General features: G+C 36.9%; 1 protein-coding gene across 1 annotated transcript in view; it reads right to left on the bottom strand.

Annotated features, from left to right (window-relative positions):
- Positions 1-27,795, bottom strand: part of LOC139141030 (receptor-type tyrosine-protein phosphatase N2-like) — a 260,917-nt gene that overhangs the window by 76,305 nt on the left and 156,817 nt on the right. Inside the window, exon 10 of the mRNA XM_070710596.1 lies at positions 14,820-14,887. Within this exon, the coding sequence (XP_070566697.1) occupies positions 14,820-14,887 (68 nt within the window). The remainder of the gene's footprint in view (positions 1-14,819; positions 14,888-27,795) is intronic.

Raw genomic sequence — 27,795 nt, forward strand, 5'->3', positions numbered from 1 at the left:
ACAAAACACCCTTATTTAATTATGAATAATGTACACAATAAACATAGATTAACATCCCCTGTGGACTTATATTGCCTGTTGTAGGTCAGCCTGTTTACCTCCGGTGCCCTGTAAACAGATCTCCGATACAACTGCTGATAGTGGCCGTTTGTGGCCAAACCATGGTGGTGAAAGGATCAATCAGCTAATTTGAAGTGTTTGCGCTGGACTGATCGCTGTACAATCATACTTGCTTGCATGCAACAAATTCAACGACAACACTTGAAAGTTCTGATAAAATACTTTGAACTCTCAATGTCTGGAACATGTCTAAATCAAGTAGCTTTGTTTAAATTTGACTGTAGATCAACCAAATATTCTGATATTGAGCAGATTAAAGCCGATCCAATCTGAATTTTTTAATCTCAGAGAAAAGATGCAATCGAAGGAAGTCTTACAAATAACACGATTGCGAAATGATTTGGTGAGTACAGGGCCACCTTCGATGGCTTCATCACTCTGCCTTGTAACATCTTTGCTTGTAACTTGTGAGGCAGGGTGTTTGAACTGCGCTGCCCTTGTTCACAGTTGATCTATGGCACCTCAATGCAATCATGTGGGTTTGGTTTCGCGCCAGAAAACTTTAGTAACACGATTGTTAAACTTTGATGTCGCAACAAGGACAATCGAAAAAAAACAACTTAGCCTGCTTTTCTTTTTTCATGGCAACTTTGTCCTGATTTTAAGTGAAGGGAGATCCCAAACATTGTTTACCAAACATTGTTTATCAAATATTGTTTATTGTATACAGGTGAAGAGTTTCAAGTCAGGGGTACACAAACATGATTATTTTGAGGATCATGTTTGCACCTGAGCCAGTCGGAATGTTTAGTGTACTAACTCATCAAAGGGTTGAATCTCCTGTGGCGAGACCTACCCATATTTGAAATCTAGACCTAACCCGTAAACTGTAAACAGTGACTTTTCCAAGTATACTTCTTAATATTGCAATGCTTCAAAAAGACCAAGACTAAAGAAAGTCAATCTCCTGTGGCGAGACCTACCCATATTTGAAATCTAGACCTAACCCGTAAACTGTAAACAGTGACTTTTCCAAGTATACTTCTTAATATTGCAGTGCTTCAAAAAGACCAAGACTAAAGAAAGTCAAATCAAGGGAGAGCATGAAAATATTAAAGACTCCAGACTTACAAAGGTTCAGCATAGGAAGTCTGATAACACCAACCTGGTCAAGAAAATCACGCACACACATGGTAAGAGTGATGGATATTTATATTTGCTATCAAGACATATTCTTTCGCCGTTATTTCTTAAGGACAAATGACAAATTTTTTAGCTGTTTCAAGACTATGGTTTCATCCAAATGCATTTTCACCAATGATGAGTATGGACCTGTTTACAGGGAATTGCAAGTGAACCGGTTAAATGCTCTTGTTTGAGCTTCTGCAAAGATTTATTTTTCACTACATGCAAAACTACCAAATATATTATTGAGCCTGAGAAAAAAGCATGATTTTTTTCACGTCAACCTCTTTAATGTGTTCTGTACTTAATCACATAAGTAATTTTAAACTGATAGGCATGATATTGTTGTTGAATAAAATTGATAATCTGACATCAAATATTTACATCAAAGTGCTTGATGCATCCGACTTCCCCTCCCAAGCAATAAATGCATGAGTGCTGCTGGCCACTGGTTTGATTACCCAATTTGCATGTCAAATGACGAAGCGGTGTTCTCATGATCAGGTTACTTTCACATTGTCCATAAATAAGTAATAAATACCAGGAAGTAATCGGTCACAGTCATCCTAAATGGAACGGTGAGAATCATGGCATTGAACATTGATGAGTGGATCTCAATGTCACTCAGTAGTGCCTAGAGGAGTAGGGGGTAGCCTTTTAATTTAACGTGTATATTTGTTTGTGCAATCGGACACGTATTCAAATCTTGTGTACCTCTTAGATTGATTATTTGGCGTTACAAACAAAATCTTCCGTTTAGCAATGCTCTGATTTAAGAGTATTCTCCAACAATTTAGTTAGCTATTCATTATTTGAACACATACCTGTATAAACAGGACAAGAAGCACATCCACTGATGAATTCATAATCGCTCTTTTTCTCATTGACCTTTGAACCCAGACAGGAAAACACAACTCAACAGTCTTAACAACATGTTTGTATAGAATACTGAAGTTGCAATCTCCAGGACATGCCAATTCAGTAAAGGATGTAATATCATCGTAAAGAAGAAAGGAACTATACATATAAATAAAATGTATATTTTTCACCATTGCTACACAGGTGTGCATGTATAAAATATGCATTTCAACTAGATTTTACAAAGGATGTAAAGAAGAAGAGTTTTGATTATTTTCTTCTTGGTTTCTGAAAGAAATAATGTATCTTGCCTTTCATAAATATCACTCCCATTATGGACATGTTTACACTTGGTAAAGTTCACCTGAAGATGGCAATTATCAAAGGTTTACGCTGTATCAGAGACTGTGGAACGATCCACGATTAGACTGCGCATGACCTGTTTTGCATCAGTGATTTGTGAGTTGAGCAAGACTTTACAGTATGCCATGGAAAGCTTTCATCACATATTCATTCTCCTTTCAAGGTAAAATGGTCTTACCTCTTTTACCAAAATCATTACAGTGAAGAAGGGAGGGGGTTTTTCAAATAGATTGATGTTTTTCACCCTCATTTCCTGTTCCTCTCGGTTCTTCCATGACAACATGATGCGGAGGGGGTATGTTCTCATTACTGAGGCAGTGGTTATTGCTGTTTTTTTTTTGTTCATTACAAGTTCCAGCTGGGAATTACCCATCAAAAATATGGCCTTCAAAACAGAAGCTTAGGCTGGCTTTCTTTGAGGTGCCACTGGATATACCTATAATTGCTGCAATTTGGAATGTTTTTGCCGTGTGCAACCGGAAACATAGAACTCATTTTGAAAAGAAAAGAAAAGTGTCTTGCTTTTCTAAAAACCCACACTGTCTTGGAATATCTATCACAGTGCCTTTTTTCTTTTAAATCGAGTGATTTAGCTCTAACAATTGAGCTAAATTTGAATGGATAGTTTGCACCGATGTCAATGATATCCATCAGATGCCATCTAATTCTGTGCATGAAGATTAGGTAGTCACCCTTCTGGTTTGCAATCCTGTTGCTGTATAACTTCCTGGATGGGGTATACCTGGCGGGTAGCTCACAGAACTCCCTCCAGACATATTGAAGAATCTTGAACAGCCTGGGTGGCCTAGCTGGACCCCTCAGTCAAGTGCAAGCTCACAGCCATCAACATGTCTACTGGAGTGTCTCAAATGAGGTAATAATCACAAGCTAATGAAGTTATAATTAGAGGGATAACGAAGCGGGCTTGGCTTTCAGAGAGCTGATTTTTCATAATATTCTAACCAAGCAACAGTGAGCAGGATAATGGCTCGGTGACTTCCTGTCTTAGATGGTGCCGCCGCCACAAGAAACATCACCGACTTCTGACATCTTATGATGTAGAATATGCACCAAAACCACAAAGATCAAGAAGCATGGACGCCCATGCAATAAACATGGAGAAAAAAAAAAAATACAGAGAAATGTTGAAATTTAGCAACAGAGCACACATCAGTCACCTTATTCTACGTACATTATTTGATGCAGGTGGACTGCAGCCTGTCAAAACTCACACCGATGACTTACAAGAACAAATTAATAATATGGGCATGCATGTAGAATATATTGTGGCACCACTACAAGGGAGATTGTGTGGCCATAGTGTAGCCCAGTCCGCAACCTCTGTGATTGAAATACAGTTATAAATATCATACAGAAGTTTGGAACTATGTTCCACCCTGTTCCATCTGTAAGAAGCTAGATGAGAGGGATAATTTACACTTTCCAGAGAAAAAGGCTTCTCAACAAGTTGTTTTCGTGGTTGCATGACTTAACCCTGATTTTAAGTGAGCTTTTGTAAGGAAAACATCAGAAGTGAAAAACGGGTGCTGATGTTTGAGACTGTCATAAAATATTTCATCATAATGTTCCCATTAGCCTTAAAAATGGAATGAGAAAACATTTTTTTTGGTTCGGCTCCCAAACATTATCAGCAGGTTCTGGGTAACTGTATAATGCTGCTCCCCTCCTTACACTTTTAACATTTGCATCCTGCGCAGTAATAGCCTTGAGGCTAGTTTATGAGCACAGTCATCCCATCAGAATTATGTGTTCAATCCGTATGAATAAACCATTTCTGATCCAATGCAAGCCAGGTCAACCATGTATTCTCTCCATGCAGTTAACGTCATTCTAGGACAGTTTCTTATTCTCACTCGATGCACTTTATTTCAATGAAAGTTTGCTGTATATCACTGTTACCAGTCACTGTAACTGTGAATGTCTTCTTTTATTTCCAGTTATGAATCAATTTATTAACTGGCTAAGTATAATTTACTATTGAATGTCCCATACAAAACCAAAGAGTACTAAAATAAAAGATGAAATATAATTTGTCCTGTATGTGCTAATGTTTACTTTGAAATTGTACAAACACCTTAACTTTTCTTAATTAGCACAATTGATCAGCAAACAAAATACAAAAAGGACATTGATCTCTGCAATCTTAGACTAAGTTTTTTGTTGGTACTCTGACTGTGCAAAATGGCTTCACATCAACAGGATACATGAGGTATTGAAATCCCCCGTATGGTTAATGTAATATGTGCCTTGAAAGTGAAAGACTTAAACTTTTGCTCAATTTTTCCTCAACGAAACTTTCAACCAAGTCTTTCACCAAAACAAGATTAAAAATGAGGGGTCACCGTGCAAACTTTGTACTAGAAAGATAAATTACCAAAGATTTCCAAATATTTGAAATTCAAAATGGCGGCCATTCCTATGTTAACTCTATGGAGAAAAATAAAATTTTTGATTTTCAAACGACTAAGATGGTCAAAACTTTTCTTTCATCAAGAGCTTTAAAATATACCCCCACAAGTGGTAGACCAGAAGAGAATTGATAAAATTTGAGAGCCAGAATTTCTGTCCTCGAGGTGCCTTCTACTTTAAATTAACCCTTTCACCACCATGGTTTGTCCCAAATCCATTGTTGTCTATGGTAAAGTTGGACCTGTATACAGGGAACTGGGGGTGAAAGGGTGAAGATGCGACTATAAAAGCATGCGCAGTCTGGACCTGTTCTTGAGTTTCCACTTTGTCAGTAAACTAACCATGCAACTAGAGGATGGCAGCTCTACAGAAATCATAAATAGTGCAGATATGCAGGAATTATGCTGTACACTCGGAATTGGCACATAGCTATTTACAGCATGACAGACTTTTTATGGGTATATCTGTAAAGTTTGCATTTTCATTAGGAGGGCTATAACTTCTAAAAGTGTTGTAAAGACCTGGCAAAATCTTCAAAGGGAATCAGACAAACTCATCATTGTAACTACTTGTGATTAACTATGCTGGCAGTGTGTTCTGTCGTACTTTCTGTGAAACATGAAGTCATGATATGTTTTATATGACGTTACAGTCAGAACTATTGACAATTGTCTTTTGCAATCAGTATCCATGTCATTCATGCATGATTTCCACACAGAATATGCACCTTTTTGACAGAATAAGAAGTCAGTCGGAGTGATTTTGACAGTACATTTTGATTTTTAGGACGTGTGTAATGGGGCAGTGATATGCGCTTTTTCATACTATGTATATTAGAGGGGAAAAGTTTGTATGACCATGAACATGACTGATATCCTCAAGTGTACGACCTCATTGCAGACAATGTCATGATACACGTAACTCTCTCTCTCTCTCTCTCTCTCTCTCTCTCTCTCTCCAGGTTTCTATGGGTATCAATAAAGTGCTGCAATTTTGGGAAAAAATTATTCTAACGTATCAGTGACAGAAAATTATTGACAGCTATTTGCAATTGGCTTTTCAAGAGTGCAACCTAAATCAAACAGTTTGTTCAGTTTTTTGATGATGCGAGCACTACTTTTCTTACCTGAAGAAACAATATGTGTTTCACCACTGACATTGATAATTTCTTATAGCAAATTGAGAAAAAAATTGGTGGGCTCTCTTGATGTCATGTCAACATACTGTAGGTCCATTGTACATATGATGAATGTTAAACAATGACAGCAGAAGGAATATCCGTTTGCTATGGTCAAGAGGTGAATGATCTGTCACAGCATTTACGAATATTAATTTAGCACGCACCTGAAAGATGAAGGCTTTAACTTTTGCTTATCCTAAGCTGAAGGAAAATTTTATGTATTCTCTTTAATGATCAAGAATAAAAATCAGGGGTCAAAAATACACATGTTCATTTTCATTTACAGAATCAACTCATCTACACTTAACCATCCAAAACTTTGGCTGCCATTTCTGTGTGTAAATCAATTAAAAAATTTTATTTCCACCAAAACATAGTTGGGGTAACTTGATATTCTCAACAGGTTTCAGAATGAGTTCAAATGACCTATACACCAGTCAGGAATTATAAGAGTTGTGAAACAGAAAATCTGATCTGGGGTGCATTCTGCTCTAAAGAAGATCCTGCCGTACAAGTTGCTCCTTTTTCCCCCGGTTTCCCAATAATCATGACATGTTTCACAGGATTGGCCACCAGGCCGATGAGTTTCCCTTCCGAAAATAATTTCTCCCGGAGACTTGAAGACACCCTCTGCTCGGTTGGCCGAGAATATTTGTACCGAAACACCCCCAACAGAGATGCAATCTCATTATTCACACTCTTGGCTTGCATTTATGCTGTTATTTCCCAAAGGAAAGTTGTCAGTACGCCAGTCAGGTCCAAAGATCAAGACTTGTGATAATAGTACCATCATTTTTCACCTAGATGACATGTGCCTCATGATGTTGAAATAATTGTGTCTCTTTTGAAAATTCAATTACACTGCCTCATTTATCTATCATAAATATCTTGCTAACCCTCCCACCTCATCATTTTTCAGTCACTTTTTCTGAAGATTTCTGATCTGTGTAAATTTGTTTGGCTATTTACAGGGGCAAGAATAGATAGTAAATGATATTCTGTAAGCTTATTTATACAAAGCTGCCTTGCTTTGAGTTGTGCTGATATCACAATGACGCAAATTGTCACTGTTGATCCTCGTCACTTTCACACAGACAATATCATGTAAAATCTTTCTGTATTTTTCAATTTTTTTTCTTATTTATATTTCTTTCTTGAGAATCCTGAAGAGTATACAGCAATTCACACTTGAAATCCCAAGATTGATGATTTAAAAAGGAAGATCTTCTAGAGAGAGTATCTATTATTTTTGAGCTGTCATCGCGGAGGAAAATTCCTCTGATAATCCCTGGATTTCCACAATCTTTCAATTTATCAAAGTCAGGAAATTCCTGGGCAGTTATCACATATCATCTACCTCATCACACATACAGTGACATGTCATTAATGCCGTGAAGAATCCGTGTTACCATGACATAACGATCAGATTGTCCAAATAGACTGGCTGGACAAGTAAACAATCTTGAAAGGCAATTTTTAAAGGATTCAGAGTTTTTCCCCAAGATTGGAAGCCACTGTGGACAATCCTGTCTATTTCACTTTATGCTTATCCAAAAAATTTCAGTTTAGTACTTCCAAAAGTGAGAAATCAAGTCATTGTAATAGTACATGTTACTGGTCACGGTTGATGTCATATCTTGATTCTAAGAGTAATTTTTTACGAGCTGAATTTTCAGAATGATGTAAGACAATACAATAGATTTTTTATCGGATGCAAATTCACAACATACAGCATCCAGTCACCTAGCGAAGACATTACAGTCAAAAACCATGATTCAAAGGCTGTGGAGTTGCCACCAGATGGAAAATGCACTGTTTGATAATGTCGTATTAAATACAGCTCATGGAAAATTTTGGACCTCTAGCATTCGAAGGACGTTTCTCTTGGTATGTGAAAACAAGTAATTAAGACAGCAAGTATGTATTAAGGTAGTATGCACCTTGAAAGTAAAAGCCTTAAACATTTGCTCAACTTTCCTCAAGGAATCTTTCAATCATTCTTTTTCAAAATCAAGAATAAAAATCAGGGGTCACTGTGCAAATTTCAGTACTAGAGAATCAAATAACCCAAAATTTATGGATACTTAAAATTCAAAATGGCTGCCATCCTTATGTTAACTCTATGGAGGAAAACAAAATTTTTGAATTTCAAAAGCCTGTGAAAAGTTTTCTTACACCAAGAGCTTTAAAATGAACCCCCACAAGTGGTATATCAGAAAAGAATTGTAAAAGTTTGAGAGTCCGAATAGCTGTCACCGAGGCACGTTCTACCTTAAGCTTGTCACCGAGGTTCATGCTCTCTGAATGCCAATCAAACCCATTTTCATAATGACCGAGAAGCAGCTGCCCAGCAACAGGAGAGTACACAACATCAATTTGACAGCAAAGATGTGCACACCTCATCCCTTTCTAATTTTTCACTTTCCTTTCCACAACGACAGATGGCCAGCCTGAAAAGACTGTCAAGTCAGTGAAATAAAATATTTGCACTGCCTTCTTGAATTTCCTGAAAACTTTTCTTCCCAAGGTTTATCATTATCTGCTTTCGTCAAGGAAATGTCAACACCAGGGCCTGACAAAAACTTTCACTGCAGAGTTCATCAGGGTCAGACTTATCGAGTTCCATGTTCTATGAGGATAATGCCTTGTGAAGCTTCTTCCTGTGTTCAGAGCAACTATAGAGAATGGCATTGGACGATAAAACCTGTCGTTAGCTTGTCATAACTGTATGATTATCCTCCCCCTCGGAACAAATGATACCTTTGCATGGGGGTCAAAGGCCATGTTTTGTACCCAGGGGCAGATACGCAGTGTATGTCGGAACAGAACTAAAGAAGAGTTTTTTCTTGCAAGAAAAAAAATTGATTAAATTGATATGTCCCAAAAGCCACTCGGTTTAGATTAGTGATGTGACGCTACAGAAATACAAGAATGGCATAGTCAGAAAAGAAATAAACCCAATGAAAGGAATGTTAGGGAATCCTTGCCAGTGAAAATGAAATCTTAGCTTTGACTTTCTTGCAGTACTGATTATTTTAATTGATATTACCCCCACTGGGATGGCTCTTTAGGCCCACAGCATAAGAATTACATCTTTCAATTCCCGAGGGGTATGTATTTTTCCTCTATCAAACTACCTATGTGACGGTGCTGCATGAAAGACATTGACGGCAGTGCAGCCACAATCATTCTGCGCTGAGCATCTATGATTATGGTTCAAAGGTTACCTCCTCTAATGCATTTTCAATTACTAAATGTCAGGGATGTGTATACTGCTGTTTTATCTGGAGACCCAAACCCCAAGAATTACAATTTCAGACTTCAAGACATCTCAGCATTAATACCAAGTGCATATCACTTTTCAAGACTGAAGTTCGCAGAAAAATCAGGAAGTTTACCTTATAAGTCTGTTAAATGCAGTGTGTACGTGATGGAAACAAAACAAAAAAACCAAAAAAAAACAAACAAAAAAAGGCATTTGCATCAGAACTAAGAGATTGTACAGCATTCACAAGAACAGGATCTTCTCTTTCTTCCAATTTTCAATATTTTTAAGGTTCGTTTCAGACAAGATTATGCTATAATTCTGTACGATTTACAAGGGAATACTTTCAATTGGAGCACTAATGTCGCATTCTGAATGGCTTCAAAGTTGTCAAAGATAAAATAATTCTCTTACACGACATACATAGCATCAGTTCCTTTAAAAAGAACACACAGATGTGTATACCATATACAACAGGTCTTAAGTACACACTCAATGACTGCCCTCATTGAAAGAGGGAACACACAACTCTTGGCCACATCCTGCCTGCATGCTACTGCCATGGTAATTTCCTAAACTATTTTAATTTCACGACAAGAAATACATGACCTCTGTACTTGCACCTGTTTCAGTGGAGCTGAAACATATTACCTGTACTCTTTGAGGCAAGGTGTTTGATTTATCTCGACATTAATTTGAAAAAAAATCATTTTTTGTTGCTATCGCCAACAATATAACGGCAGTGTACGTGGCCCATATTGCTGTTTTGTGATCTTTGAAAGGGGAAAATTTAAAATTCAAATCGTTTGGTATCATTTCCATGACAACAATCAAACCTTTGCTATTTTTAAAGGAAAATTAAAGTTATTGACTTTAGAAGTCTCATATATTTTGCAGACTGTTGAATGCTATTCAGGTTTATATCAATGCTGGGATTTCTCAATACAAGGGGAAAAAAATGAATTGTTTAGAGTTGCTCGTAAAAAATCTGGTTTTTATTGGTGGCTGACAGTGGAATGGATGATGTCTTTACCGAGATGCTGAAAACGTTGTTCGGTAGTTGTCCTCAGGGAGTAAGAAATGATCATTAAAGTCTCCATCCGTGCTGTCAGTAGCTTTCCAAAGCTACACGGCAATTAATTTTAAGGAATATTTTGTCCTCGACATGTTAAACAGAACCCTGCAGCGTTGTCTCAAAAAAGCCACAGGTTCAAACTTTGAAAAGAAAATGGGAGATCCCCTTCAAGACAATCTGACGAGCAAGATAGAAAATTAAGCTCAGACATGAATGATATTGTTCGTATTCTTGCAACGCAGTGGCTGTATTCATATAGGCTCAGGGAAATTTAAGCATGTGTGCGACGTGCGTTGATTGCATGTGGCACTAAAGCTGGAAATTGAGAGAGAATCTACAAAATTCCCACTTGGCTTTCTGTTCTTAATATTCGATTTGTATGTTCACTAAATTTTTGATTGACTCACTCACACATGAAAGATGTGACTGCACGAGCAATTGGAAAGCATCCATATCACGACTTGATTTACATGCAGTGGACCCCCTAAGCCCTCATTTGTTACCATCTTCATTCTCAGCATCCTATGGGGTCTACTACAGCTAAATCGGACAACAGGTAGTCTTAGCCATGCCGTACGAATACAAAGTGCTCATTAGCCAGGTATAATTTTCCTGCTTTTCTTTTCAGAATAAAAAAAAACATTGACGACACTGAGTCTATTCATTTTGCCGAAAACTCTGCAGGCAAATATAATCATCCCCAGGGAGCGACTTGTTTATGAAATCCCATGTTACAAATAATGCATGATGACGAGTGCATGTATCGAAGCTCTACATGTGCACATCGTGTGTGCAGATCAGAGAGGATTCCGCTCATATTCATACTATTAACATTCATGTTTGACTGCAGGCGATGCATGCACGAAATGGAATACCGGCGACTTATCTTCTAAGTCTTCAGAAGCTGGTGAGGTGACAGCACACACAAAGATGAAAAATGCAGACACCAGCCGGCAGTGAATTTGCGGAGCAAAGTTTGAAATCAAATGGCTGATTGTAAAAGGGGTCTCTGGTATTTTCAACAGATGACAGTGTAAAGTCTGCCTTTTATTGACGGTGAACTGTGAGATTCTGTGTATGCATAATCCTTATGTGGTAACATTGATGCATTTAAAGACAAGAATTGGCAAGGAAAATCCCTAAGGCTCAATGATTTCAGTTTATTGAAAGCAAAGTTGCCTAATTAGTGGTATGCACATTTGGAAAACAGAGAGTAAGTGTTGAGGCCATGTATGGATTGCCAAGATAGATTGTTTGTGTCAAACTCACACTGGTTTCACAAAGGTTTGACCAGCAGCAATGAACAACCCTCTGTGCCAGCGTATGTGATATAACAGTTAAGGCATTCAAAGGGTCTCACATATTCTTTGCCAACCCCTTTTTTGAAAATTCAAAATTTACCGACAAGAGTCATTTGAGAGAAAAGAAAAAAAGACGATGTCTCGGGTAATGTAATCTACCCCAATTGCAAGAAATTGTGGAACAGGCCTAATGTTTTTTATTGGAAAGTTGGACCTCTGCAAAAGGAAGGGGGGGGGGGGTGAAAGGCCTAAAGGAACGCAATATAAGACAGCTAGCAAAGCAATTTCCACATTTTTCTCAGTGATGGTTTGCGTGCCCCTAACTAGGTTGAACTTTAAAACATGACCTCGAATCTGTATTCAAATCAGAACAACGTAATCAAAAACAGATATGCCATTTGTGACAGCTGACTTTAGCAAGTCCATTCATCTCATTTTCCCCCACCCCTTCAGCTAAATCTATGCCATATCATTTACATATTTCAAATGAACAATGATTGTTAGAATGTGACAGAAATATATGATCAAAATTACATTCTTTTTTCAGTCTTTTAGTACACTGTAGTATGACCCCATTTTCTCCAGTGAACAGTCTGAACAATGCATATAAGGAGACAGAGTGATATATCTGAGTCTTATATTAGCAACCTGCATGCATCACAAAATACACTCTACAACACCAACATATTATTTCCTTAAAAGTCTGTATTGTTTAAACAAAGTTGGAATCAAATTTCAAATCAAGATAGAATCTGCATGTTTCATAATACCTTCCCATAATATCTATTTACATTATACCACTGCACTATTAGAGGGATTTTTGGCTTCTTTATTTTCCCATTCTAATCACACATCTGCTTGAACTTTGGAAGCATTAAGTCTTTGACTATCTTTATGTCCTTCACCTGGGAGCTGCCGATCCTTTGACCTAAATTCATCAATATTTTCAGCTCAGAAGATTGCAAAGAAGATGCAGACATCATTAGGAAAATGAAGGAAGAGCATTTGTGCCCAGATTTCCACTCCGATCTCTTATTAGATGGTCTAGATGAAAGATCTGACTGTGGAATAGCCTTGAGAAGATCTGCCGTAACTAAGGCTTATTCATCATTACATGTTGGTTTGCCTATGTACAGTAGAAGTCGATGTCATCCATCAGGGCCATAGGAACAGTCACACCTCCACAGATTGCCTTAAATGGGATACTGAGTTCTCATTGGCTTATCTCAAATCAGAGCTTCTACCTTGCAATTTCAAATGGTGGCAGCAGACTCGGTTTCACGATCTCAAATGCTTTGATGTGAGACTATACTCTCTTGTGTGCTATATACAGTTTCTTTTAATCAGCTCAAACAACATAGCAGGGAGTCATAAAATATTGACAATCATGGCTAAGACTGGGACTTCTGATATTATAAATTTGCAACATCTCCCCCTGTAGTGAGTTCAGATGTAATGTATCTTTCACAAGGGGGTAGATATCACAGGCTTAAAACTCTGGAATATGTAATTTCACACAATTCAGATTTCACCATTGCTCGGAGCACTGCACACCTGCTTTCTGAAGCATATCCTCTTTGTTGCACACAAGTACATGTGAAATCCGTGCCCTACATATCCCCATCTGCATATTTGATGATTCTAGATCAGCCAACTGTTAAGCAGAGCATATCAGTTTGCGGACAGCCATCCTTTCCGGTTAGGATTCTGGTTCTTTGCGGTACCGTCATAAAAAATGAAATGTTTTCATGCCTTGCAAAAAACGTGCTTTAATGCCAGAAACTGCTCATTTGTTGGACAGGATAGGAACAGTCCCTTTACACAGGAATAACATCTGAAAGTGTGACTTATTAAATTGCTTTACAACCAGGATAACCTGTCGGCCTTCCATAAAACATCTGGTGAAGCAAATTACTTTTCACTTTAATATTTGGCTACAGTAATGAAAAACGCAGGGAAGCATCATATTTAAATTTCTCTATCAAGAATTTCACCCCAGGAAAGGTATTGCCAGATAGTTAAGCTTGATGCACTAAATATCTAATCTAGTCAAAAGCCTGGTATCAGAGAAGAAGTAATAAACAGCAATGATATCTGAACATATGATTAAAATGTAGACTACACTGTTTCTGAGCAACATCAAAACCGTAACTAGAGTTACTCTTGCAATACCATGAAAATCAACGTGCATCTCCTCAAACTCTATACCTAATAACTCAGTTTTGGCCTTCTGGCATTCTGATTTTCCAACATAGGAAGCTCCCGTCACGACTTTTCATTGCTTGCAAATAATACACCTAATTGCAATTTCCTATTCTAAAAAAGAAAGCTTCTGGGCACAGCTGTTAAGTGGAGCAAAACTGACAAAAAAGTTTCGTTTCCTGGGCAACAGGTATGAAGATCTACCTTTTGTATGAGATTCCTGGCTGGTGATACTTGTGGAAAGATGAACAGGTGACCTAAGTGGAATCTTGCTGACAATTCATAATCACGTCTCAGTGTCTGTCGCCAAGAAATGTGCAAATATTTTGGAAGGCTGAACAACGTGGAAGTTGGGGTCCTTTTTTTTATTGATGGATGGATTGACTTAAAATGTTTTGTTTGACATTTATGTCTCAGCCACCAAAATTTCTGCTCATCAATAGCTTTATACATATTGTTTTTACCTATCCTGCTGGGGTGATTCTTTTAACATTTTGTTCAATGATTTTATGAAGGTCAAACATCTCCAATCAAATTGTAAATTAGTACAATCAAAACAATTTACTTCATCAATAAAGACTTGAAAATATGTTACATCAATGAAATGTTCGCATAAGCAGCCTCAAATTAGAACCAGGCAACCACATATTGCAGTGGTCACGAAGTACCTTGATCTTCTCATGACCCTTGACCTTGCACTGTGTGAAATCACATCAGTCGACTTTGACAACACAGTGAAACATGACAGGAGTCCATAGCAAGGTCAGCCTTGAAGCTAGTTGTTGAATACACTTGTTATCAAGCAGAATACTGGAGAAGGGTTTCCTTCGGTGTTACAGTGACAAAATGGCATCAGAGAAGAAGACTCAACTACGCTTGACAGATTTCACACAATCTTACCTGATTACCAATTCCTGTGGAAGTGATACTCAATCCCGTAGTATCTTTGATATCATCTTTGTGCTTTGCTGTAACCAGAAAAAGAAAAACATATCAATTATGCATCATTGTCTTTTACGCAAAAGAGGGCAAAACTCCAGAAGTAGTGAGCCATCAAGGTGCATTAAGTGCCACCCTTATGGAGTCTCTGTGTTTTGCCTATGGCACGTATGACATATTAGCTTGTGGTTGTACCAATTCTTGAATGTTGAATCCCTCAAAACGGAAAACATATGACCAGAATTCATGGCATTGTGTCGGTGTGTTGCAGTCATATTATTTCACACTATGGTGCAAGGCTTCATGGGTAAAATACACCAACTATTGCCCTTTTTGTGTGGTGGGAGTTTAAGTAGACACTCTCAATAATACACGGCAAATTGGCTGGGAATTGAAAAATCCAATTAAAGATCTATCACTTTCAACTTTGCCTCCCTCTCTAGATCATAATAATGGAGCTGAAATCATTGTATGTCAATTTGTATGCCTAAATCAATCTGCACAATTAACTTACTATCAAGAACTAATTGGAAAAGAGCGAGTTCTGACTGAGAAGTTTACAATACATTACTGCAGGATACTTTGATAAATCACCAAGGTTTTAGAATCAAATGTTTGTATAATATTAACATTATAAATAGTCAAAATGGTTTATGGATCACGCTGATAATTCACAGACATTTCTCAAAAATGAAAATGGATGCTTCTAGTTTATATCACCACTTACATCAATGAACATGAAAAGTTTTTAAGACAGTCATATCAAGAAAACAAATTTTTATATGGCAAAATACCAAACAAAATGTTCGCATATTGATTGGGGCTAAATATTTTTAATTTAGAGCAGCATTTTCAGCTATTTCCGGCTTTCGTCAAAAAAAATGGGGATATAACAGTTCTCAGTGGATTCTCTAAATGAAACTCATAATCTGCTTTGAACCTGCTCAATGGTGGAGAAAAATGAAGATGAAAGCGTGAGCCGAGAAAGAAAGAGCCGAGGTATCATTCTGTTTCTTATAGATAATCTGTGGCTGTGTATCCCTTTATTATGCTGAATGTCTGATACAACATGATGAGAAAGAAGGAATGCCAAATGAACTAGACAGGGGCAAAGCAAATTTGATAAGCCAAAAGCTCTGTAAACTGTCTTAAATGACTGCGTTCACCATTTGAGCACAGCTTGTGTTGCTGTTCTTGATCTTTTTTCAGCTTTTAAATTAGTTTTTTATGCAAAAGTGATGTTGGCTAAAAAAAAAACTCGAGCAAAAAATGGATGTTACCAGATAAGGGATTATCAACAAGACGTGAAAATGTTAATGATAGGCATTTTGAAAGGCACAATAAAATTATGAGTTTTTTCTTGAAATTTGACAACTCTGAACAATTTTGGCAGCAGTTTTAATCTTGTTTATGTGTGTTTTGCTTTTGCAGGAGCGATTCTGGTTAACCAGCCTCATTGTAACATCTTCTATAAAAACACATCATTGAACACATCAGATGGTTTGACTAAATCTTACAGTTTTTTTTGTTTCTGTAGCAAAGCTGGAACTGTATACTGGGAAATAAAGGGATGAAGTGGTAAAAGTACTGATTCTGAATACTGGAACTGAAATCTGAAGGCAATCCTGAAGGCAATGCATTTTTTTTCAAGTAAATTGCCATGAATAGCCCCGGTAGAACCGGCAACTAAGGTGTATATGGCTCTGCAGGACATATTGACAGGGCAATACTGCTTGAAAATCTTACCAGGTGTGTGTCCTATGGATAACTATATGCTTCAATGGTTCAAACAATTCTCCCTTCACATTGTTGCATTCAGGAATATTTGCCGGATTTACTATTCAATGAGATTCAGAACTGGGCCATATTGTCGGCACTAAGCAATTTAAACCATGAAAAAAAGAAAATATGCTAATTCCGCCAACAAAAATGGTTTTGCTATGCTTCAAATGTCGCATTTTTTTTTTCTGAGGATGCAAAGGAAATTGAATGATAATTTTTGTCTCAGTGCATTATTCCGTGGAATCGTTTCACTAAAAGGTGATGTGCACCAGACGGAAATTTTAACAACTGTTGCAAAGATACATGACTAGAATTTTTCAAGCTCTGTTTGACTAAAAGGAAATGATTTTGAAATGTTTTATTTTTTACACTTTTAAAACAGTTACTTTTGATAGGTGGATGTAAATATGTATTATTCCAATAAAGATTTTAGGTTCTTGTCGCTGTGATGGAAATGCCAAATGCTGATTCCATCCTTGTGGCTTCATGTCTAATTTTGTTTACCTTTCAGGTTGCCATAAAGAGAATCAGCATAAGCCTATGTCACAACTTTTTTGTGACTTTGTCTTTTGTATCTCAAGTATGGAATTCTTGGAAATAAATTTTCGTTCACTTTTCCTTCCTGCATCTTTTTCAAGACTTTCTTAAAAATAGCAGAATACAAAATAAATGTCATCTGTTTTAGATTTTTGTTCACATCCTTTCAAATGTACGAAAAATTAATACAAGATGACTATTTTTCAAAAATTTGTAAGGTTGAAACTTGAATGGCTGAAAATCAACATGGCTGATATTATTTGATATTAAACTCATTCTCCATGTTATGCTTCATGTACTTCATGATAATGAATACCTTATACTCTTTGTTTAGCCTTTGAGATGTGACTTCACATCAGCTTTAATAGAAAACTAACAAGTCATCGTTGATGACACAGTCCCCACTTGTTAATGGGTACTTTGATTACATGTCCTCAGAGAGGATAGAGTCCTCTTCATTAATTAGGTCTGTGATAAAATACTTTGACAGATAGCGCTCAATGGCCAAGAATGACCTACATACAAGAAAGACCTACATATGTATGACATAGGTTAATGTCCTTGTACACCAACTTTGAATAAAATCGGTTGAGATATGCCTGAGTATTATGGCTCTGTACATGAAAAAATCGTAACAAAATGGCCGCACGGCAGCCATATTGGATCGTATCACATAACAAATTGACATGCATATGTATGACAGTAGTCAATCTCCTTGTACCAACTTGGAATAAATTCGCTTGATACATGTCTGAGTATTATGGCTCTGTACATGAAAACATCGTAATAAAATGGCTGCCTAGCGGCCATATTGGATCGTATCACAAAACAAATAGACGTACATATGTATGACATAGGTCAATGTCCTTGTACCAACTTGGAATGAAATCGGTTGAGATATGCCTGAGTTTTGGCTCTATACATGAAAACATTGTAATAAAATGGCCGCCTGGCGGCCATATTGGATCGTATCACAAAACAAATCGACGTGCATATCTATGACATTGGTCAATGTCCTTGTACCAACTTTTGAATATAATTGGTTGCAACATGTCTGAGTTATGGCTCTGTACATGAAAAAATTGTAATAAAATGGCCGCCTGGCGGCCATACTGGATCGTATCACAAAACAAATTGACATGCATATCTATGACATTGGTCAATGTCCTTGTACCAACTTTGAATAAAATTGGTTCAAACATGTCTGAGTTATGGCTCTGTACATGAAAAAATCGTAATAAAATGGCCGCCTGGCGGCCATATTGGATCGTATCACAAACAAATCGACGTGCATTATCTATGACAGTGGTCAATGTCCTTGTACCAACTTTGAATAAAATCGGTTGAAACATGTCTGAGTCATGGCTCTGTACATGAAAATATCGTAATAAAATGGCCGCCTGGCAGCCATATTGGATCGTATCACAAAACAAATAGACTTGCATATCTATGACATTGGTCAATGTCCTTGTACCAACTTTGAATAAAATTGGTAGAAAAATGTCTGAGTTATGGCTCTGTACATGAAAAAATTGTAATAAAATGGCCGCCTGGCGGCCATATTGGATCGTATTACAAAACAAATCGACATGCATATCTATGACATTGGTCAATGTCCTTGTACCAACTTTGAATAAAATCGGTTGAAACATGTCTGAGTCATGGCTCTGTACATGAAAATATCGTAATAAAATGGCCGCCTGGCAGCCATATTGGATCGTATCACAAAACAAATCGACGTGCATCTGTATGACATATGAAGTAATCCTTGTACCAAGTTTGAATGAAATCGCTCCTTGCATCTCTGAGATATCTGCGTGAACGGACGGACGCACGGACGGACGCACACACGCACGCACGGACGCACACACGGACATGACCAAACCTATAAGTCCCCCCGGACGGTGTCCGTGGGGACTAACTAACGACTCACTTTTCATACACCTCAATTTCTTGGAATTAATCCTTCCTTGCTCACTCCTCAGTTCATTTGAAAAGGTCTGCTTAATTATAAACTGCTGTTGTGACTGTTGGACAGGACTAAAGAAAAGGACAGCTGCAGTACGCCAGAAAGGGATCGCTCTAGGAAGCAGTTGAATTTAAAAGTGGCACAGTAATTAGAACACTCCATCGTTTTCAGTCACATTGTCACCCAGACACTCAAAGTAACATCGGCAGAACAGGCAACTTGTAAATGACTGTCATACATGATTTTTGAAAGACAGACACACAAACCTCAAGAGTTGTGTTCAGAAGCAGATGATTTGTGTATTGAAAATGTAGATTGCAAAGAATTAATGATGCTGAATACGGTCGCTGAAAAAAAAGAAACACCTAATACAATCCTGTTCAGAAAGGAGTACTGAAGCCAAATGGGTACGTGTACATGTGTCTCTCAACATTACATCCTGTTATCTAGATTTCTAGTCCCCTTTCACAATTATCGTGTAATTTGAAAAACAAGCAACCTAGTTCCAAGGGCTAACTCCATTTGACAATCTAAGCGGGAACAGTGTAACAATTGCTTGGGCATTGCTGTTAATTTAGCAAAAATTCTCACAGGATGGCATGTTTATTAATGTTTTCTTGCAGATGGGACACAGAGTTTTTGTTTTTTTGAAGAGATTTCTTCTAAAATGCAAAATAAAACACCTTGTATGAATACAGCATATCTTTATGCCTGCTATAATATTCTCATATCATCGTTACAATGGATATAAAAGTTACCATACAAAGAACGATCATGGGAAAAGTAAAGCAAATTATGCAACCTATTAGTGGTGGGGCATTGTGAAGAAGGGTAAATTATGTGTGAAACTGGATAATTGCAAAATGGAGCAATTTGCAAAGTGGTTAATGGATGACTTTGGGTGCAAATGAAAATCACACCAGGTGTCTACAAAAATATGGGGATTGTAATTTTGATCAACAAAATGAGATAGATTTGAAAGTATCCTAATAATTAGCCACAGCTCGTTTTCCGATAAATTGGTAACATTGTTCATGCTTATCCTATGCTATGCCCCTATGGATCTTATGAATATTACAATAATAATAATATGATTTTATTGTAATACATTTTGCTGAATTCATAATCTTGTTTTACAGCTTCTCAACTATCTTTACAGAATGCATTTTGAGAATAAGAAACGGATCAAAAACTTATTCTTTTGAAAAATGTATCGTGAAGGTAGCTTGGAACATCGACATAGTGTTTTTTCAAGCTCAAACAGGTTAAAGTTTGAGGTCATGACCTCTACCACATCAGGATGTGACAGCTGGGGTTGAAATAATACGTGTCAACTAAAAACACAAATTATTCATCTCTGTTTAAAGTATTTCAAAACGAATAATAAGCAGTGTGTACCCTACGATTTGGAAAGACGTCAGCAAATATGAGATCATTCAATGAGATCCTCTGGTCCAGCTGTAGGGTTTGATACCTTGTAGTCGGACTTACATTCAGTAGGGAGGCCAACTGAAATTTTGAAATGTTCAATCTGTATTTTAATTAATGTAGTTTTTTAGATTTCAATGAGAGAAGCTAAACATTTTTTAATTTTCGAAATTGGATGAACGGTTACAATTTTATAGCTTTTTAAAACATTCACTTTTACTCTTTCTGTAGAATGACAATACATATAATAACAATGGGAACAATGGGACAAAAATGAAGGAGTTTTAGCTGAAATTTACAGTAAATTTGCTGTAACTTTGTTAATAAAACATCTTTTTGTACCAAATTTGGCATGGAGATAGATTTCAATGGCACACACAAATGTATCCTAAAATTACGCGATTACGAGGGTGGCCATATTGGATTTATCCATGGCAACGGATTAACGACACTTAACGAGAAATGACTAAATGAAAATATTAAGCTCAAATGGCATAAGTGATATATCAAATTGAAGGTCTTTTAAGCTGATGACACTTTTGAATAGCTCTACTGCATTAAAACTACCTACAAAAAGTATTTTATCCAAATAAAGGCTTTCAAAACATCACCACTGGGGCCATGTGGAGTTTTGACATTATTTGGTAAAGGCTTCTTCAATTTTATCAGTTTCTGAACAATTTGAAACTTAGAATTTAATTTAAGGATTATTGGTTAAAACTATGTTCCAAATTATTGATCATCTTTAAAATTCAGGAGTAAATTGAATGAGAAGTCGATGTTTGGAGGTGCTAAAAATTGCATACTTGTCATGGTAAAGTTATCAGCAACTAAGATGGTCTCATCATACCACCTGTCAGACATGCAAATTTCCTTTGTTACAAACATTTAAAAAAATCAATACCCTTTCTTTTGCCAACACAGATGCAACTTATTCCCTTAGTTTCCTTGAAAATATTGTGTATGGCTGTCAAAAATCTATGTCGACAAAATCACAAAATTGCTATCTCCTCTGCGCAAAAGGGATTGATCTTCTCATTATTCACTGTGAGAAATTAGAGAATTATGATTATCAAAACTATGGTCCCAGAATTTTGATATATGGACCGAGCTGTTCTGTGTACAGAAGAAATTTGCTCCAGTTCAATGAGTGATCTCCGTGTGTACGGATCATGGAGAATTGTGGGTAGCCTCACTTACTGTGAAGCGTGGTCAATATCTCCGTCAATAAATACGTGAGCTGTTCAAAATTTCTCATTTTTCTAGCAAAAATTCAAAAGAAATAATGATAAACTGCGTACTAGAGGACGTTTCACTGAGAGTTGGTCGGGTTAGGTCTCGGAAAAATCGCTCTCAATTTTTTGTCTTGGATTTTGTCATATACACTGCCCTATGTTGGTGAAGAACCTCATATCACGAGAAAGAGCGAGATCTGGGCTTTCAATGAGTATTCGATGTACGGGATGTTTTGATTGGCTCACCTTCAAAAATGCGTTTCAAAATCAGCGATGTAAATATTAGGTGCTGCCATGTTTCAGATCGCCGTTCCCGGTACTGTTTCTAGCTCAATTTTGCAGTTTATTCAAAAAGTAAGTAGTTCATATAAAGAAATAAAAAACATATGAGAGAATAGCTGCATTTTTAATTTTTAGCCTCATGTATTTTTTCCACAATTTTCTTTCCCGTTATCGATGTTTTTCAAGTTTGAACATGACTAAGTCACTGGTGATTGAGTGTCAATTCAGCACGTCCTGGGCAACCTGCTGGCCTCCCTACATTCAGGAAATTTATGTTCAAAGTATGGAACTGTCATATTGCTGATATTGTGTTGTTTAATTTCATGCTATTGCAATATGGTAGAGTAAAAAGCCCTCATATGGCTCAATCTGCTGGTGCCGCTAAAGCTTGTACATTTGCCCTGATTTGTATAAAAGACAAAAACGGTTTATTTGTCAAAACATTACACTGTATAACTCCTTGCATACAGACATTTCAGTACAGAGGGACAATACAAAATGCACTGTAGAGCTGGCGCCTGTTGTTGAAAACAAGAATTCTGGCATATAGTATACACGCCATTCATGCACAACTTATTTGAATTTCAATGGCCACAAAATGGGCACCATATGCAACAACACTAAGCCGAACAATTTTCTATGAGGTCATCCAATGGCCACCCATGGTTTGGGCTTGTGTCTTCTTTGATAATAATATTTCAACATACACATTGCAAGGTATTACAGCAGAACTATTGGCTCAGCTGAACAATAGACTTTCCAATATCTGAACAAATATTTCCCTTGGAATGGTTGGATTATGGTCTGTCCGCAATTGAAAGGACCGTTCAGACAACCTGCAGAGGACATATTACATCCCTTTTCCTAAATTAAGATAAAAAATTACATGGTACACAATGTTTTGTCAAACCCAAAGGATGTTGCAGATATTTCATATATAGGATAGAAATTAAAATGCCACATCTTCCTTCAGGGTGCTTGGATTGCTCTTTTTTCACACTGATTTATTTTCCAAAAACTGCAGCATATTAAAATGTTATAATCACCACTGGAAAACATATTCAGTGCGCGATTCAAATCCTCTGAGTGTATGAATGCTCCAAAATTCTAAATCATACCTCTCAGGTATTTTTTGTGTTACTTTCATAATTACGACGTAAGCTGATTACATTTCTACGATTATAATTACATTTTTTAGTGGATTTATGGTCTTTTTCAGATTCAGACGATATGACACGCAGCATGATGCGCTTGTAATCCTCAGCTACAGATATCTGACAGTGCAGGTTTTACTGAAGCAACTGATGTACATGTACTGCAGGCAAGTGTGATCAGAAAATTGGACAAAATTTACTACGATATCAAGAAATGGACATGGTCAACTGTCTGTCCTGAATGACAAGAGTATTTCGACCGTGAGAGCAAAACAAAATAGTCCATGAAGGTCATGTTTCAAATACTACCGTAGGTATTTTGTAATCATGATAGAATAAAGGTGAAATGAAAGACTATAATTAGTGTGTCCCCTTTCATGAATGAGACCATATTGTACTGGAAATACTCGACCAAATTAAGGAAACAGCTCATCTTTCCAGTGTCCAACCAATGTAAACATACTGAACAAAGTTACCATTACATGAATGTTTGATTATATGATACTGTCACTTTTAAAACAGTAGCAGCATACCTAAAGTATGAAATCAGACCCAACATATATTTAAAATTCACACCGTCTCTCTTTAGGATGTAAAAGAGCATTTAAACACCAAATATGTTCACACTAAATGTTATAACTTGTCACTCTGAGCAGACGTTACTTGTGTTTTTATGTATTAATCAAAATAAATAAGGATCGCTTGGCACAGGTATAAAAGATAAAATCTCACTACATAAACAGTTATCATAATGCTTTGTAATAATAAACAGTAATATCAGGATAATATTAAGTAAAGTGTCTGTGTTGCAAAATCTCGCAATGAACCAGAATTTATTATGAGGAAAAAGATATCATCCAGGTGAATCACATGTTGCTTTCAAGGAATGGCAAAGTCATCAGATGCAAAATGCAGGTCAGACTGTAAATTTTTCGTTTATTCTGAAAAATACTTTCAACTAGATGACTTATCTAATATCTATTGCAGAGTTGAAAGTCCTTCATTTTCATCTTAGAGTGAATCCAAATCTTTTCCTCTCACTGAAATATTTTGCAAAACTGCGAGGTACATTTTTCAAAGAACAGGTGAAATATTGGCAATGCAGGGAGACTTGGTGTACACGTGTAACATTTTTCTGTTTCTGTCGCTCAAGGTGTCGTACATTTTATGCAATTTTAAGGTTTCACTGGAAAAACCTAATTTTTCGAAGTACGGTATGTTAAATTATGCACAATGCAGCAGCTCTTCGTGACTTTTTTGAAATTTAGACACAATTCTTGCAAGGGGAAAGAGCATCAAATTACATTTTACCCTCCCTTCATCATCTCTGGGGCAGAATACTTGCAATTTTTTATGAAAATCTCACATTTTCTGCTGTGCACAAACTTAAAATTTTAAGATAGAGTAGCTTCTCAGAGGATATAATGCGAGCAACATCATAATCCTGGCTGAACTCTAATATCAAACAGGGCTGATGGCGTTGACGTCATTGTTTTCTATTTAATATGCAAAAATTGATATTTGTCCATATTTTTAGAGTACGACTTTCCAAAATTATGCAAGCAAGAATGAAAAAAATACCACTTAGTAGGCGACTGTAAGAGTAACAATGAATACAAAACGACACATTTATGGCTAAGACTACAAGCTATAAGAAACACCTACGCATGCAACTCTGACAAAATGTGTCCACATTTCAAGCAGCAATGCCGCGCGCGTATAGCTATATTAACAACCCTGTGACCACAAACAGCACTGTTGCACCATTTTCTCTTGCACATTTTCATTTTATTCTACTGAATGCAAACTCAACCAATGCTTTCGCATTGAACTTTTGATCTTTCATGCAAAAGTTAACTTTTCAAAAGAAACTTGTGGATATAAATTGTACACCGACAAACTGTTAGGATGAACAAAGGAAAAAATATCCTTCTTGCAGTTTTCTAATTTTTTACGACACAGGCATGTTTCCGAACACTTTGGGCCAAGATGCTAGGGGTCTGAAGTTACAGGAAAGCACTTCTGAACGACGGAAATATGATACACGAGACAAACACCGTGTAATTAAAAGTCCTATGACTTCATCATCGCCTGTAGACTTGAATATTTAATTTGAAGTCGAGCACGATCTTGATTTCAATCAGCCACAATTACTGTCACATGAGCTTGGTACATCTCAAGCGGTGATTTACTGTATCTGACCGGATGATACACATCATAGAATGCGAGACAATGAAAATTAACACCTCGCCTTACTTAGCAGGAAATTTGATGGTAATAACTTGATACGATTGATTTGATCAAAATCTTGTCACTGGCGCATCTTGTCTGTTTTTTGAGCTTTGCTTCGGTTTTACCATGAAAGGAGCAGGAAATCTAATTTCCACACTAATGATGGGGTCTAGAAGGTAAGCTAAGTATGGTGACGTCACCAAAGTAACCCACACAAATTTCCTGAATATCTACAAATACCGCGATGAGAATGCAAAGCATGTGATACACATCTCCCACATCACCTTGAAAACTTTTAATAAAAATATATCATTCTGATTAACAGCGAGGAGTTTACAAAACTCATCACTGTCATGACAACGAATAATTCAGTATAACGCTTACAGCAAGTGTTGGGAGATTTTGGGTTCAAGTTTACAATGTGGTAGATGCTCTCTTCTGAAAGGAAATATCAAGATTTTGATAAAAAATGGAGACATTGTATTGTTCTAAAGGGCTATCAAAAAATATTTCATACATGATATTCCATGTATGAAATATTTCTTTTTGTTATATTAATCCTTTCACCACAATGGTTTGGTCTGAACCCATTGTTTAATATGGTAAAGTTGAACTTCTAAAAAGGAAAACGGGAGTGCAGCATTAAATCTCATCTGTACAGAAGAGGGACATGTCTTGTGTACAGCTAATGGGGAATAATGTATATTTAGAAAGCACAATATCGAAATTACTTCATGAATGTTTGTTCATTAATGTCTGTTTTTGGCACTCTTCGCCTATCATATCTAACTTCAGATGTTCAAATGCCATTAGTGGAGAGACACTGGCCATATTTTATTTTGCCTTGTCCAATATTTTAAGTTTGCTTGTCCAGTATTTCACTTGATTGAATGGCATTCGGGGAACAAATTGAGGTAATAAATCAATGTGATGTGCGAGGCAAACTATTTTGATGGACGAGGGGAAGCCATTATCCTCATATTAAGAATCGCAATTTTGACGAAACCCGTAACTCAGAACAACTTCCTGTGTTTCCCCTACCATTATATTGACTTTGACACTTCCATAAACTAACACAACCCACTTCTCGTTGGAGTGTACAGATTTCCTACGCGGAAGGTAGATGGACTCTTTTAATAAGGTCTTTACACGGCCTCTACAGGAAACGACTTTCAGCACGGTCACTTGAACTTTTAAGGAGGCAAGCTCCTAATATATCTTCAGTTCTTAGAGATACTTGCATGGTCATGTTTTCCTTGAGAGAATTTTTTTCACCCTTTCACAATGGCACGCAGACTGGTATCCCCTTTTCAAACAGGTAAAAATCCTTCACTACTATCTTTCTGTACGTGCATGTACATGTGTGTCCCCCAAAATGCTGATGCTAATCAGATGGTTGCAGAATAGGACCAAAGTTGGATGATAAAGTTTACAACAACAGATAGAGAATTAGATGCCAGTGTTTCACAAACTCTTCAAAATCAGTACTTGATGCAACCTTTAGTCAAACTCATACATCATAATTTTATATTTTCTAAGTCTAGTCAAGAAATAAAGGTGACTGTGAGAAATCACTAGTTTGTTAAAACCAACCACCCGATTAGTTAAACACTGAATTTGAATGGGCCAGGGTACAAATGAAACCAGGTGCACAAAAGCACAGAGAAATATCTGTATTTCCATATGCGTTTGTACACTAGAGTTTATTTGTACTGCAACCATGTGACCATTTGGGCGTACCAAGTCTGTTGAACACATTATGTCCTTATTACTTTGGAGTAGAACCATTAAAATGACATTTATGCCGGTTTAAGATGAGTATTAAGTCTTGCTACACCCTTGTTGTACTGTGCAATTTGCTAGTTTAGTAGTGGCTCTCTCCTTATCTGCTGTAGCTGAATTTCTTTAGATATTAGAAATTATATCATCACTTTTTTTTTTGCTTTCATTTGTAAATTTGTCAACTCCTCCATCAGCTTGTTTCAAAGTTTGATCAATATGAACCAAACAGGGTAGAAGGTGTACTTTGTCAACTCCTTTATCAGTATGTTTCAGGGTTTTGAGACTAACTCTCAAATAACACACAATCAATGCAGATAAGGTGAAAAAACAGCTACTTTGACACCATAATGATAGAAGAGTGAAATATATTTCTCATCTCAACAGGGTTGAATAGCTGGGTTTTAGACTTCTTGAGTCTCATTACTTACAGGTTCATTACAGTAAAAGCTCTATGGAGGAAATCACAGTTAGCACAGTATGGGCAGTCTGAGAGACCAACCTATAATTGTAACAATTAATAAATTTTCCGCTCTTTG

The sequence above is a fragment of the Ptychodera flava genome, chromosome 9 (genome assembly GCF_041260155.1).
Source record: "Ptychodera flava strain L36383 chromosome 9, AS_Pfla_20210202, whole genome shotgun sequence".
Lineage (NCBI taxonomy): Eukaryota > Metazoa > Hemichordata > Enteropneusta > Ptychoderidae > Ptychodera > Ptychodera flava.